Here is a 16121-nt window from a genome sequence, read left to right on the forward strand (position 1 = left end):
AGGGTGTTGTGTAATAATACAACTCCTCTCCACCACCAGCTTTTTGTTGCATATAAAAAGGTGTTTGAAGCACTTGTTTTATACATTTATACAACTAACTTACTGCAGCTTTCATCTTCTAACTGTTGCAAATACAAATAGTAATAATGATACAATTACAAATAGTAATACAAATGAATAAAGACCAATCAATCCCAGAAAAAATGAGGCAAATGTAAAATAAAAAAGGGCACTTTACATAATATTAGTAAGAAATATTAGACCTTTAATTCTTATGGCTTTTTCAACATTTTATTGATTGTGATAAAGAAGCCTTGTGGAAAATTACATTTTTAGACCACAAATACCATATAAGCAACTCCTGAGATCTCTCAGGATTTCATGTCTTTTCCCAACGACCATAAGATGAAAAAAGTGTTACAAGCTTATTCCATGCCCAAATTATGACACAACCGGTAACCTAGACCCTTCATGAACTAAAACAAAACCTTTACTGAAAAATAATATCCACTGTTAAAAAGACTCCCAATTTGACACTGAAAGAGTGGAGAAAAGGACCTGTGGTGCAGACAGTGACCTTGTAGAGTGAATATCAACCGCACTTGCATGTGGGACTATTGGTTACTATGCAAGTAATTTGTCAGGAAGAAAGTGGTGGTCTTTCAGGCTATATATACAAAACAATCAGTTTCAGTGAATGAGGTGAATGCAGATAAATGCACTGACAAACCATACCGACATTTTTTTTTTCCCCAAACAGATTACAAAAAGGGTTTCTTTGAAATCAAAATACATAGAATAGCATATCTATCTTCAATGTGAAGACTCCTAAAAATATTTCAACACAACATGCAGTTTTCAAATTTAGTATAATTGTTCGTTCAACCTGTTCTATAAAGTCATGTTTCTGAAAATATCAAATTCATTCTGCCAAGGTCTGTGTACAATCTTAATCCTGCACACCCATCACCATGCCCTCCAAAGTTCACACTGGCTGTTATGTTTATAATCAAAAAGAGCCATCACTTTCCTGTCTACCTTGGAAGTTGATGTGTACGTCCTAACTATAGTCCATCTCTAAGAGCTGTGTAAACATAGCTGAATATACTACACACACTTAAGCAACAAAACATCTGTTAATTGTCACAAATTTGAAACCATCCCTGGGACACACCCAGTGGAAATGTTTCAGTTCAATCCTTCACACAAAGTCCTGTCACAAGACTTCTTTATCACAATCAATAAAATGTTGAAAAAGCAGAAAACAGACACTTGCCAGCCTCCCATACAAACTCAGAGATCTTTCAGTATTGACAAAACAGTATTTACATAAGGATGATAGGTCAACATTGCTTTGCAGAAAATCAAGCCACTTTCTGACTGGGTGCATTTCCCTACATTGGGGAGAACTACAAAAACTGCTATTTTTGCATTTGCAACATGGGTGATGTATTCTCAGCCAGTTCTTGCCTCAGTGTACCAAGACATTTCATAAGCAGTGACACAGGCCATATCACCTGAGGTATTTAGCAAATTATCTTTGTATCCATTATGACAATACTTTCAATTGGTCTTTTCGTTGCATTACAGTGCTGTTAATGTCTGGAATGTGGCTGTAGCTGAACAGATGTTTGTAAATAAGGTTAATCAGGGCTGAGCGTGCATTAGCAGAAACTTGCTTTTCGTGCAAGTCATGACCTCTGATAATCTACCTTACATATGGTTACCAGCCTCTACACTATCATTCACCATATTACTGTTCTGTAATTGAGATTACAATGATCTATTACCGCATACATCTTATTACCGTACTGATATTTTGCACACAGGCATACATACTGCAGTCCTCGATGTGGAGGATTAAATTAACTACATTATGATGTACAAATGCCCTGCAGCAGTCTGGCATCCCATTAAGGGTGTACCTTGCCCTGAGCCATTCCTTGCACAGGACAGGCTTTGGCTCCCCCACGACCCTAAATTGGATGCAGCAGGCAGAAAAGGGACGGATGAATTTGAACAAATTCACAAACCATCCCAAGAATGTCATCATTTCTAGATAGAGAGCAACACCTGTGGCACCATTACACGTTTCTACATTTGAAATGGAGCAAAACACCAGCCCTGCATTTAAACTCTATTGACATTACCCAGTAATAGCACAAGTACAACAACTGGATTTTACAATAAGCTAAGGTTAAAAAGAGCCAAGCAAGCTAGGCGTTTCAAAGTTCAAAAGGCAGTCAGCTTCGATTTAAAACCACCTGCATGTCCCAAAGCACAACTCTGTCAGTAAGAGGAATCTGCTTCTTGGCAGAAGAATACTTTAAGAGGGACATCCACTACTAGATCTACACACACAGATCTCTCAGATCGGTACGTACAGTAATTATAATTTGTACTGCCCAACTGTTAAAGCAATACCACTAAGTGACAAGACAATTTGGTATTTCATCCCATCAAGGAAAAGTGTTTCTCCTCTTAAAAATGTAATATGTTAATTCATACAAAAAAAAAACACAGAAGTAAACATAGCTTGAAGAAATTCCAGTCTGGTCCCTTAGAGAGGTAACTTGCCATCAACATCAGTGGACCACTTTAACAACTAGTTAAAGTGTATCTACAAGAAGGCTGCATTACTTAAAACTAGTTAAAGGCCAAACAACTCTGATGTAGTGGTTTTACACTTTTAAATACAGCAAATGTTGATACAATACGAAAATATATTAGAAAACATTTACCGTACAAGTCAAGCGAAACTTGTGCACAGACAAGTGGAAAAAAGCATCCGCTTACAAAGATGGAAGCGTATGTTTGAAGTGAACACTACTCTCACATCAATTGAGAAACCCCGACACTAAACCAGTCATACCTTGTCTTGCATTTGCTTTACAGAGGGTCTGACACAGATATATGGGGCACACTACAAGAGACGTATAGGTGTGGGGGGAGAAGAACTGAAGACTTTCTTGATGCCTGATGGTGCTCATTTTTTTTTAGAACTGGGCTCTGAAACAACAGTTACAAATATCAGGGGCGCAATGTAGATTACTGAGCAAAATACGTACATATGAACATTACCAAAAAACTGCAAAAGAAGCAATGGGCCTTAACACCACCTTCTGTAACAGACTTGGTGTTAAGTGATCCCCATTACATAAGCAAATCTAAAACATAGCAAAGAATGTCTTCTTTTTGTACAACTGTGCTGCACACTGAGTCATCACCAGGGTGGTGCAGATGAGATAATACGCAATTAGAAAGCGTGTGAGTACTACATCCAGCACTGGCACTGAAACGTCATCTCTAAACGTGAACGATGGCCAGCTGACACATCAGTGGGAATTGGGTTCTACAACACGTTAGATTGGAGCTTTGAAATAAACATATCTGTACGCCGTTAAGGCCAGGCCAAACCGCAGCATAAAGTAAAATATACCAAAAGCCTTAAACGATGTGGACCTTACAACAGAACCTCCATTTTTCAAAACCCCTCAGTCTGTTTAAAAAAAATGATTCCCCCTTAAATCCCAAACGCTTGAACAGGCAGAGACAATGCTTGTCCCCAGTCTTGTTCTTTTGAGAACATGTGTAGTTGCCCTCCGCTCTCCTATATTCGTCCTCATTCTCTCCCCTTACACTCCGCAAGGTACTCAAAGCACCTTCTGAAATTGCGCCCACAGATCCGGCCCTCTCTTTCTGCCTTGAAAACATCATGCTTAGGTAAAACGTAATGTTAGAGGTTAGTGGAAGTTATTACCCCATTTACAGAGACTGCCTGTTATGTAATTCATTTCTTTACTGCGCAGGTTACCACATTAAATTCCAGTAATTTGTATTTTCTTACTGTTACACTACATAGTTTTCTTAGTTACCAAGGAGTTTAGAATGTACAATTGTATTACTGACGTTATCCTTCAGGTAAAATATTGATATCTCCATCTATAGATAGGCAGCACAGTCGAACAGCAGTTAGCACTGCTGCCCCTCGACTCCTGGGCCCAGAGTTCACTTCTGGACTGGGGTGGATTCTGCGTGTAGATTCACGTTCTCTCGCAGTCGGGTGTTCAAGTTTCCTCCCTCAGTCCACTGATGTGTGTGCATGTGTGTGCGTGTACACAGTGCAGCAAACCAGCAGCCCATCCAGGGTGCAGCCCCACCTCGTGGACTATCTACAGGACCCGATGAACAGAGGGCACGCCTAACTCACTTTCATGGAGCTGGGCAATGCACGGCATGAATGTGCTTGTACCGGTATGATGCTGAGCGACCACCTGCCACCTGCTCTAGTGAACAGAAAAAGAACCACCTTTGTCATACAATTCCCCCTAGCTTTTACCAGTCACAGCCTCCTAATTATCCCCATCTATGAATTGGCTTCATCACTCTGCTCTCCTCCCCTCTGAGGTGTGGGGAGCATACTGGCGCACTATGGCTGCCGTCTCATCATCCAGGTGAATGCTGCACATTGGTGGTGGTGGAGGGGAGCCCCCATTACCTGTAAGGCGCTGTGAGTGGAGTGTCCAGAAAATCTCTATATAAGGAATTATTATTATTATTATTATCCCTCCATCTATGTTCTAGCCGTTTTATCCAACATAGGCTCGCAGGGGAACTGGAGTCTATTCCAGCAAGAGGTACAAGCCAGTAGAGACCCTGATCACAATGCAAACACACCCCCACTCACACCAGTGCCTTTTTTGTCAGAAGCCAATTAAACCACCACAGTGTCTTAGGACTGCTGGAGAAAACTGGAGCACTTGGGGGAAACCCAAGTGAGCATGGGGAGAACGTACAAACATCTCCACACAGATGGGTGTTTCCAGGAATGGAGCCCAGGGCTCCAGTACTATCCGACAGCAACGCTAACCACAGCACCACCGTGCCCCCATCTTTGCGATAATGTTGACCAAATTCTTTTCAACGGTTATTTCTTCTTTTGTGCAGCATGAAAAGAACATTCCAATTGCGTAAACATATAGCCTTGTCTCACTGTTATATCACGTCAACGTTCCTGAACTTCCAGCTTCTAAAGCTTAGGCACACAAATTATACACACAATGTACACAATACAACATGTACACCCCCCAAAAAAAAAATCAAAAACGGTCTCGGCCGCTCTTGCCAACAGTCATCATAGACCCTTAACAATATTTCATCTTTAATGCCCACATTACATCTCCTCCCTTGTTGAAAATGATTGCTGGAAAAGAGACCCCCTAGCAGACGATACCAGGGACTCCCCGTGCACAAGCACCACTCACAGAAACGACAAAGCACCGATGAAAAATGTCTGAAGAAGTTTTAGTCCCCTACTGTACATACACTGTTTCTCATTTCAGATTCAAAGCGCTAGGAAATGAGTCAAATGGTAAAGGTGAGGACAACTGATTTCAAGCAATTATTAAGTAACTCCCTTTCCACAACTCTATACAAAGGGGGGAGGTTTCTGTTCTCTTAAGCTTTCGAAAACGAAATGTACCAACCCTGTTCTCGCCACTGGCATCCTCCTGTGCCCTCCCTGAGTCATCAAGCAGAGGGCAATTTTTACACTGGGCGTTTTAAGGAATTCTGTACGCTGAAGTTCTGATCCCGACCTCCCCTGTCGGAATCACCCAAACGTGGCACGAAAACAGTTTCACGGGGCGAATGAAGTCCGCAGACATCTGCGCAAACCGAAAACGTGTCGCCTGCCCCCAACACTGTCCGTCTTTTTTTACCCCAAACTACGGAGACTGGCTGTCACCCGGCATATGCGTTGCCACATCCAGGAGTTCGGGGAGGGGGGGGGGAGACTGTGATTTCCAACACCTCATTCTCCCCTTTTCTGATGTATTTTCATGTTACTGCGGAACCGACACAATTTACTCTCACTTCCAAATAAGCCCGGTTAGAAGTCCTTTCTTTCCTTCGCTCCGTCTTTCTCGATTTCAACCCCCCTCCTAACCATCCTCTTCATAACATGACTGGTTAAAGCATTTTTCTTAAGCCAAGACAGTATCATGTTAAGTGTTTTATTTTGTTTGTAGGGCTATCCCGTCTGGACGTATATTATAAGGCTGGTAAAGTTAAAAGCAAAACCGTGTCGCTGTCAGCATTCCCAGGCCCCGGAGAAGCCTGCGGCTGGATTAGGAAGCGCTGCCAGCTCAGATCGAAGCACGAAAGGAGAAGAAACAGCTACCAATATCCGCCGACTGCAACGACCGAGTACACAGGGAATAACAGATGGTTGTTACTGTCTACCTACAACTCAGAGACACCTGTGAACTCGCTAAATCTGCATGCTTAACTTCCACGGTGGCTAAATTAACACAACATGCCAGCACGGGAGAGAAGCTACGGTAAATTAACACAGCACCGGGGCACGTTAAGAGACATCTCGGTTAGGTCGCTGTGGGTACTGGAAACTACCAATTCATAAAAACCTAGCTTAAAATATCAGCAGAACAATTGCGACCGCATTCGCTAAAACAAGCATTACACTGTAGCGATTTAACAGCTGAAACAGCAACACCGAGACAGCTCTAGACAGCTCGCTAGCTAGCAAAATAGTTGAGCGGCTCACAAAGATTTTACATTGGGGGGAAAAAACCCGACTAACCTTCTTTGTTGGCCTGTGCTGCATGGAAAAATGCAATAAATAAAAACCGGAGAACTCCGAGGCTTGTTGTTTTCGTTCCCATTGATAAATGGGGAAGAATCAGATCTTTTTCCCAGCTCGCCATGCTGCTGTGTCGGTATCACTGTGTGAAGCTCCTGGCCGCTTGCAGTCTCATATAAACACGGTTAACTGGGACGTGCGACACGGCGCGGCCTACACGTGGTACTGCAGCCGAAGCGGTGTCCACAGCAAATACCGACCACCTCACTTCCGACTTCAGCGGAGCTAAGAGTCATTCCCTCATTTCTTCTTACACCGTAGATCGCCCCCGTGGAAGCTAATCGGATCCTGGATACAGAGGAATCCAGAATCCAGGTGCATTGCACAGCTGATAAGACACTTTTGGGTTAAAGGTGTATTGTGTTAGTAACAGATTTGCAAAGCATCTGAGCAGTAGAAACACTCCACACAAAAACCTGAATGGAGCTTCCATTGCTGAGCGCTCTGTAATGAACTTCAAAATGCAAAGATAAATGACATGCAATCTAAAGAATCATTTATTGTAATTAATCTTCTCTAGAACACAGACCTGCTAAGCAGCGCAAAAAATGATTTTGTACTTTTTATTGTTTTATTTTTTTTTCATTTGAGCGATTTTTATTCATAATTGTCTAACCTTAAGTATGTTTGCTTTTATTCAGCTTGTTGCAATCCTATCGTAAAAGACGGTACTATGTTACCATCGTAAAATAGCAATAAGAGAACAACTCGAAATGGACGTGCAGCACAAATTTGAATAACCGAATAATATTTGCATATGTTCGTTTTTTTCGCTAAGAGGGTTTATGAATGGCCTTTCGTCTTTTTTATGTATTGCTACCTGAAGAGAGTCAACACACTCACACTTCTGTCACAAGAGTCCTCATAAATTTCTAATATTTTACGAAAATTATACTCGGTGGTGTAAATTATATTATACTGTAGCTATGAGAAAGAACAAGCCACACACACAAAAAAACATTAATAAGGATTTAAAACGAACTTTCGTAGGTGAATTGTTTAACTCCTGTCACTTTATTGGTAGATAAACCTGCAAAAAAACTTTTCTGGGCGTATAGGCTGCAAATAAAGCATTGAAGTTTGAAGAGCTTTGAAGAAAGACTAGCATTCAACTCAATGGTATTTAGGCTGTCCTAGTACTACCATTAGTTGGAAAACGTTATTAAGATTTAAAGCTAGAAACTATTCAGGCTTCAGTGTTAGAATGTAACGATTTAAAAGCTGTGAAGACTATAAAGCCCGTCTTTATTAAGAATTTACACATCGGTGTCTTAAAATTAACCAACAGGGTTTTCCTAAATATTAATTCCTGTTACACACGGTTACTCTATTCCTTTAACAACGTTACAGCATTGGGAGCTGACAATATTTCATGTGCATACTTCATATTAATATGCAGAGCATCAATATCCATCCTCTTCTTTTCTCACAATGGCCAAAACTCAGAGCTCTAGGCTATCAATGTTGCTGCTGAATTAAATAATCAAGTCTTTTTTATTAAAAAAAATTTAAAATGACTACACCACCCCCAAAGCTTAAACGTCAGGTGACTGAATCCTATAAATGAAACATTGGCGTCGAAAATTAGAGTAATAGTAAATGTTGACGCTGAATTAAATCATCAAGTGTTAAAGGGTGAGGATGTCGGTTTCACGTTGTTTTCCCTGCTTTACCTTGGTTTATAATGTATGTTACTGTATTATACACTACAGTAGATGCTTTAGTTGGTTTTTATCATAACATTTCAGTTATCTTCTATTAAGATCAGCACACAGAGGAAGATACAGTACATTCTAACTTCAAATGTACCGAACTAAACTATTTACTCTGTCAATCACATGAGTGTTTTGTTTAAACACAACACACTTTAGGGAATGAATTTACATACAGATGCTGTCATTTGGAGTTTCATGCCACAGTGCAAATATTTAAACATAAAACTTTAGAAAGCTAATGATACAGTTCCATATACAGTGCCTACTGCGTCCCATTTCATGAAATTACAAAATGATGCACACAAACGTTTTCAGACTTAAATCTTTATTCAAATCCTGAATGTTCAAACTGAATACTTGTAAGGATAAGATAAGTTACAGTAATTGTCAGCAAAAACTTCAGGGGAAAAAAAACTGAAAAATGTTGATTGTACAAGTAATCTGAACAATTTAGTCAATATTTGATGAAAGCACCTTAGGCCGCAATTACAGTAACACCACTTTTTGAGTAAGTTTCTACTAACTTTGCATGACAGCTTTGTGCAATATTTGCTCATTCATCCTGGCAGAGTTGCTCCAGCTCTCCCAAGGTGCTTGGGGATGGCTTATGAACAGCAGTTTCAAGTCTTTACAAGAGTGCCAACAGGTTTCAGATCAAAACTTTAGTTGGACCTTTCTTATTCTTAAGCCACTTCAGCATAGGATTGCCCTAGTGTTTTGAATCATTGTCCTGTTGAATTTTTGTTCCAGTTTTAGGTGTGTAGCAGGTTTTACCCTTAGATCCCAAGTACATACATGTAGTTCCATCTCTGTTTGATTCGCACTAGACAAGCTTCTCAGTCCCTGCTGTCCAGAAGGAGAATTATAATATAATGCTGCCACCACATAAGGTTTGTCAGTAAAGATGGAATTGACCAACTGCTACACTTTTAGGTTTTGCACCAGATGTAATACTTTATTTAGATGAAAAGATTGCAATTTTGTCTTGTCTGACCACAAACCTGTTTGCTACACTTAAGTGCTTAGTTACAAACTCCATGCAGGATTTGAGATTGGGGTTTCCACTCTGCTATACAGGTGAACTTTGTGGGTTGACTTGGATATTGTTGACTTATGCACTTTTTCTTCCATGTGTGCCTTTTGAACTCAGTAGCTCTTTCAAAGTCACTCTTGGCCCTACAGTGGCATCCCTAACCAGTTTCTTCCTTGCCTAGGAGCCCAGTTTGCAGGGACTCTATGTCTCTTTGCACAACTTTATCCCTGAGTTATTCCGAAAGCTCCTTGTTCTTGAGTTTTTGTTTAAAATTCATTTTCTGAGTAAGGGACTTCACAATAGCAGGTGTGTTAATTCTGAAATCATGTGAACCATTATTACAGCACAAATGGCCCACTCAACTAATGGTGTGACTAATTAAGGTACATTTGTGCATTATGTCCTAGTGCTAGAAAGCACCATGCTGCTCCAATGCAAAAATTATGTTGGTAAATAAAAGTTGGTCTGCTTATAGCTATGATCTGTAAGGAATTTGAAAAACACTTAAAATACTGGAAAAGGGGGCACCTTAGAAAACCAAAACATGTACAGAATATGCAATTTTAGAAGAATGTTAGAAATGTGCTTATGAAATACAGAGTTTGTAAACAGACTGACTAGGATTCAATCAGAATGAATGAAAATACATTGAAAAATACATGAAAATACATGATGAAAATACAAAACATGATGTTTTCTCGAGTAATAACAAGCCACACTGTGGTACTCTCACATCCCCTCTACTGAAGCAGCAAGGTCCTACAAAGACTTCTCAAACAGTGAAGGTCGTAACTTCAATGACTTTATTAAAGCCATTAAAAAGCTTTTGAAATTTGGGTTCTGTATATTACAATAAAATAATCCCTTGACTTGTCTTGTCTTCCAGTGTTAGATCCATATCTTATTACCAGTACTCGGTCAAGACACAGATCAGTGATGAAGATCTACAGTATCTTTTTACAGAAAATTGCCATCTATCATACCAAAGCTTCAGGGCACCTATAGAGAAGATATACTATGGTATTAATGGATAATGTTTTTAGTGTTTGTGAAAGAAATACCAAGCTCTTTCGCAAATTCTAGAACTTGACCCGACATTAACATCCTTTAAATACTGTAACTATGGTGCTGGTGAACTGATTGCTTCTGGGAGTCATCCAGACTTGAACTCATATTCGGTCCATCACTCCCTTGGCACTTTTGTCTCACCTTCCATTAATTTAGGAAAAATTCAGTTAACGCTTTTCCTTTGCAGTGCATCCTTCCTTGCACAAAACACAGGTGATCATACATTGTTGATACTTTGCAGTCCATCATTCTTTGAGCCTGGAAACAATTAAACAGCATTTGTTTTATCTGACAAAACCGATTAAAACAGGCAGGAAACAGTCATTCAATTAATCATTAAGTTATATTAAATCATAATGATCAAAGTAGCTACACTTTGTTAACATTTCAAGACTGTCAATCTTGTTGGTAAGCCCTGGGCTACAGTAGCTCTTTTGACTTGGATCAAAGTGAAATCAGCCTTTATTATATGCCTTTCTTTCACACTTTAAAGTAGAATATTTAATATCGTTCTCAATAAAGCATTATTTTCTTTTAACTGCCTTGATCTTACATAAAAAACGATTTTGAGACATTTCTACTTATTTTATTACAAATGAAAATGCTTTATTACCTCTAAATATTTTGGGCTACTATAACATATACAGTATAGTACAGTAGCCAACAAATGTTTCATTGGTGTCTGTGATGCAGAGATTTCCTGTTTCCCCTTGATACCTTAAGTTCCATGTGCAAAACTTTTTTTTTATCTATCTGCTGTGTGAAACGACAAAACTATGATTGAAAACAATTTTTAAAGTAAGTTGCACTTCCAATGGTTTGCTTATGGGCACACACATTGATTTTACTTTCAATTTCACGAACTACAAATATTATTATTTTTAAATACATTACGAGACTTTAGGGACCTGCATCTCTGACAAACTGTCAGTCGTGTTGGACATACAGTTCACACGGCCCTTGGCTGATGTACCTGTAGTCTCTACACAGTGTTTAGCTCAACCACGCTCAACAGCCCCGGCCTCTCACCGAGAGGCAACGGGTAAGGCAGAAGAAAGAAAGAGAGGAAAGTTAAGTGAGGCGGATTTGAGACGGAAAATGAAGAAAAAATTCTTTCCCTCGCTTTAAATATTTGACTTTCATATCGGTTACGTATTTACGCCACTAAAGCGCCATCGAATCTACAGTACTGCAGAACTGGAGAAGTGAGGGCGGAGTTAAGAGGCGAAAGTCTGTTGTGCTTTTGAGTCATTCTGAATTCAATATTTGTGTATTCTGCCTGTTGTTCTGCTGTATTTTTCTGATTTAACTTGATATCATTGTGTCCATTTTGGTAGCGCTTGTATCATACTGTAGTCGTGCCTTTGAAATGAGGTGAAATTGAATGTGATTGAATTGGGAGAGTGCGATTGGTCAAAGCCTAGCAACAGGTTCGTAACTAAGATCAACAGCAAAGAGGTTTTGAAGTATAGCAGGACACTGATGACGGACGATATTAAAAAATTAAAACCGCTGCATTCCAGTAAAGAAAAAAGGTAAATAACAGGGACCTTCTTAACTTTTATTTTTGTATCGCACTTAAATTGTACGCCTCTGTTGCACGCTAACGACGATAAATAGAAATTACATCGAGAATCTGGTTTGTCTCTCATGGTCTATGTCATACAGTGGTTTCCAAAATTAATGCAACCGATACAATTAAATTATGTGTTAATCCTCAAATAAGATTTATAATAATTGAATCTAAAATTGTGTGAGAACTTTTCAATACGTCTATTTTTTAAGAGTCGATAGTAGTTTTGAAGCATTAGCTCTTAATGTTTAGCAGCTACAGATTTTCTTGCTGTAAATGTACAGTTATTGCTAGTTAGACTATGCAGCAATTCTCGTAAATCGCTTTTGATTAGCAGACGTGATGGAATAATAATTATTGTTTCATGCTGTCTTCAAGAGCCTGTCTCAAACGAAAAGACAAGAAATGCAGCCTCCCATAAATAACATTCATTAGTGGGCTTTGTTCTATTTACAGAGAAGTTTACACAAATTTAGTCCTGGCCTTTTTTTCTGTTCACAACGTCCTCATAAGCTGTACAAACAGAATTCTTACTGATACGTTGCACAAAGAAAATAAAAAGTAAACTTTGTGTCCTACCACATAGCCACAGCAGCTTTATTTTATAAACGATATACTGATCAACCACGATTACGTACGAGTACAGTATGTTCTTTTAATTAGTTCAAGTAAAATGTTTAATTACTGTTTGTTGGTATAAAAAATGTCCATTAAACTATTATTATTATTCAAGTGCTGAATAATTACAGCATTAGGAAAAAGTAAAAGAAAGTGACTGTGTACTACCACAAGGAGAAAGTGCCTAAGAATATAGATTTATAGGAGATTCAATAATCATGATCAGCTACCAAAGGGGCTATGAAACTGTACTCTGGCATTATCCAGTGGGGTAATTTCTGAAAACTGGTATTCATAAACAAATCCTGTTTGCTATTTGAAAGACATGAATCTTTTCACAGCTGTTCCAGGATAATTTACATATGCTTTAAATCTAACAAATGACTCACGAGAACATTATTCAGACATGCAAAATGAAGAAAGATTTATAGCGCACTGGCTCAGTCAGTAATATATAAAAATAATATTCCGCTTATCACTATTCGTATTGTTTACACCAACTTCCTCAGATAAGAGTTGTGTCAAACAACTAATATAGCAGAAGAATGAACATTTTAAATGATTATTTTGTTTATTTTTTCACTTTTTAAAAAAATGTGCATAGCAGTAACACAACATCATTTTAAAATCAATTTGGCTGAGAGACAAGATTGAGCATGGAAATTCTGAAATGAGTTACAGCATGTGAAAGACAGTTAAATTCTAAATCTAATGTGCTACCTGATCTTCGGGTTTGAATTTAAGGATGTTGAAGACAGCATAATTTAAGTTTGTTAAAGAGATTTATTCCACAATTCCTTAATTCTTTTTACAGAGGGAAGTACAAAATCCATATTCTTTATAATGACTAGAGACATCTGGACAGTTAGTGCTTCAAGAGACAGTAAGTTTTTCCTATTGCAGTATTTATCATATAATGTTTATATTGTGACCATCATTGATGTGTCAGTAATTATGACCAAAATAAGTTTCTTTGAAAAACTGCATTAAAGATGACATTAACAGTTTAAAGAAATGTTTATTAATATGAACTTCTACCAAACACATTACAAAACAAATCTTATCGACACATTTGAAAGTCAATGTTGTCGTTGCTAAACAAACATTGGTAATATATTTCAAATGGTTTAAATGTATAAATGTGGGGATTACTGTATGTTGGTTCCATCAAGCATTTCAATTACAAGTTAACAGAGAATAAACAGAATAAACAGTGGACTAGGGCAACTCTATACTCTGGAACCTCACAGTCTAATGCCAACTAATACACATTTCTTTTTGTTTACTTTGTATCAGTTTACCAGGCTCCTAAAATACAGCAGCATGTCTCTAGTGTGTATTCAATTTCCCTTTCTAGAACCAAGCTTTGATTTGAAACACAAAGATGAAGAAAGAAAACTGGATTTGTGTGACTCCAGTAAGACATGTGATGAAACGAGATCACAAGGGAACAAGCCCGGAAAGAAGGCAGCTCAGTTTGAGGCTGATGTGCGCACCCTAATCTCATCTCCAAAATGGCTGAAACGTCATGGCCTGAAGGAAAGTGGGCTTAACCTCTCTCAGGTCCTGTCAAGGATCGGCTTTAAACACCGTGAAGGTACGGGCGGGGCAGCCCATGTGCGCATACAGAGACATCAAATATTTGAAATCTGACTTTCAAATAAAAAAACAACATTAAATTGACAAATATTTGCTTCTCGTTCTTCATCCATCTGCATGTGACTTCTGTGTCATTAGTGCTGTGTTGGCATTTTCCATTTTTACTGTTTGTTAGTACTGTAGGTTAATGAATGTTATGTTGACGAATAGTGTCACTGAATCACAATAAATCTGTTGGCACTAGTTATTGATACAATTTTTTGTGGTGTAAATAAGAAATATGATGGACTGAGTTGAATAGAATTTATAAACAATACAGGCTTATACTAGGAGAACAAATTATATACTTATAGTGAGACAAAAATCAATTTAACACAGAAATGGATGATTTGAAATGCACCATTTATTTACAAAAGGCAGGTTTCAACATCGAAAAGCAGATGGTTAATGATCAGTAATGATACATGTGTAGCTTCCTTAATTGTGTTTCTTAAAATGATTATGGACAAACAAATGATGGACTCTTAATTTGAATACAGACCTAATGGCAAAAATCAACTTGAAATAATCATTAGTTATGATTAGAACAGAAAAGTCTGAGGTCTGCTTCACACTGTTTTAACTCTGATGATGTTGTTATGTAAACCTTTTCAGGAAACACAACATAGTATATGCCTTTTGACTACAGTTTTAATCATGTAACTTGTTATTTATGTTTTTTTTTTTCAGATTATGTTCATACTTTGCAAAAACCAGTCTCTTCTCAATATGGTGAAGGCTTGTTTTCCCAGTTCAAGAAAGATGGCAGTATTTATAATGTAAGTATATTTATGCTGGCACGACAACCTGTACATAATTAGTGCATACAATGATGATTTTCCTGATTCATGAAACAATAAAAATAATTGCTGCATTTACCATTCTTTTTACCACACTGGAAACATAAGCTTTTGTGGACACATGGAATGCAAAAAAATGCTGCACCATTTGTTAAACAAAATAGAAATTTAAGGTATCTGTAGTAGTCAAGCTTTTGTGTAAGGGAATAAGAAGGCATTTTCAACAAATGAGACTTTACCATTATTAGAATCCAAACCAGGAATCAGAAAAACTGAGAGAGGAAGTTCAAGAGAGCCAACTTTATTCAAACTGCAGAGACTGTACAGTCACCATCACACAAACAATTCTCAAAATTCAAAAGTGGAGGAAGCTGCTTAAGTAGACCTTATTTGCACCGCAAAAAATGTTCAGTTTTTAAAAGGCTACTTATTATAACAGATGTTTTTTACTATTTGTTATCATATCTCAAGAACCCCATCAAGCGAATTCTGTCCTCAATCCCCCAATTACACTCCCCTTCTTTTTTTCTTTACTACGTATCTTGTGTGTTCCTCGTTAGTACATCTTTCCTATGCTCATTAGTGTGAGTTCAAGGTTAGGCATCAGCCTGCACAGCCTGAGCCTCTCACCATTAAGAACAAGAGCTGTTTTTATCTGTTCTCTGTAATTTCCTGCATATGTTCTCAACGAAAAAAATTAAAAGCTAGAGCTGATTTTATGTGCTCTGTACATGTTTTCTGTACCTCAGCTAACAGCCAGAAGAAATGAGCTTCAAGAGATCGTAGAAAGGCTGACGAGAAAGATGAAACTGTATAAACAGAGACTGGACTGGTTGACCAGTGGGAGTCGGCAGGTTTTTGGTGTGATCCAGGAACGATCTGCCAGTCTTGTCCTTGACTTTGGCAACATCTCCAAGACTCAGTTTGATCTGAGCTGTGAAGCAGTGTGTCATGTCATCAAGGAGCAATTATCACAGATTGCAAGATTTAACCTTATTTGGTAAGATTAGCCCTG

General features: G+C 38.3%; 2 protein-coding genes across 5 annotated transcripts in view; one reads left to right on the forward strand and one right to left on the reverse strand.

Moving 5' to 3' along the window:
* tmem131 (transmembrane protein 131) overlaps positions 1-6763 on the reverse strand; it is a 55586-nt gene extending 48823 nt beyond the window's left edge. For both annotated transcript variants that reach the window (XM_088597999.1, XM_088597989.1), the window contains exon 1: positions 6602-6763. In XM_088597999.1, the coding sequence (XP_088454125.1) occupies positions 6602-6725 (124 nt within the window). In that variant the 5' untranslated portion in view covers positions 6726-6763. The remainder of the gene's footprint in view (positions 1-6601) is intronic.
* Positions 6764-11666: 4903 nt separating this feature from the next.
* The window catches only part of LOC148675921 (von Willebrand factor A domain-containing protein 3B-like), a 54123-nt gene continuing 49668 nt past the window's right edge, over positions 11667-16121 (forward strand). For 2 of the 3 annotated variants that reach the window (XM_088598069.1, XM_088598077.1), the window contains exons 1-5: positions 11672-12012; positions 13483-13551; positions 14026-14265; positions 14997-15085; positions 15856-16106. In XM_088598069.1, the coding sequence (XP_088454195.1) occupies positions 13512-13551; positions 14026-14265; positions 14997-15085; positions 15856-16106 (620 nt within the window). In that variant the 5' untranslated portion in view covers positions 11672-12012; positions 13483-13511. Of the gene's footprint in view, positions 12013-13482; positions 13552-14025; positions 14266-14996; positions 15086-15855; positions 16107-16121 lie in introns of all 3 variants that reach the window. The other variant, XM_088598088.1, reaches the window with a different exon arrangement.

This window comes from Lepisosteus platostomus, chromosome 2, assembly GCF_059453375.1.
Source record: "Lepisosteus platostomus isolate fLepPlt1 chromosome 2, fLepPlt1.hap1, whole genome shotgun sequence".
Classification (NCBI taxonomy): domain Eukaryota; kingdom Metazoa; phylum Chordata; class Actinopteri; order Semionotiformes; family Lepisosteidae; genus Lepisosteus; species Lepisosteus platostomus.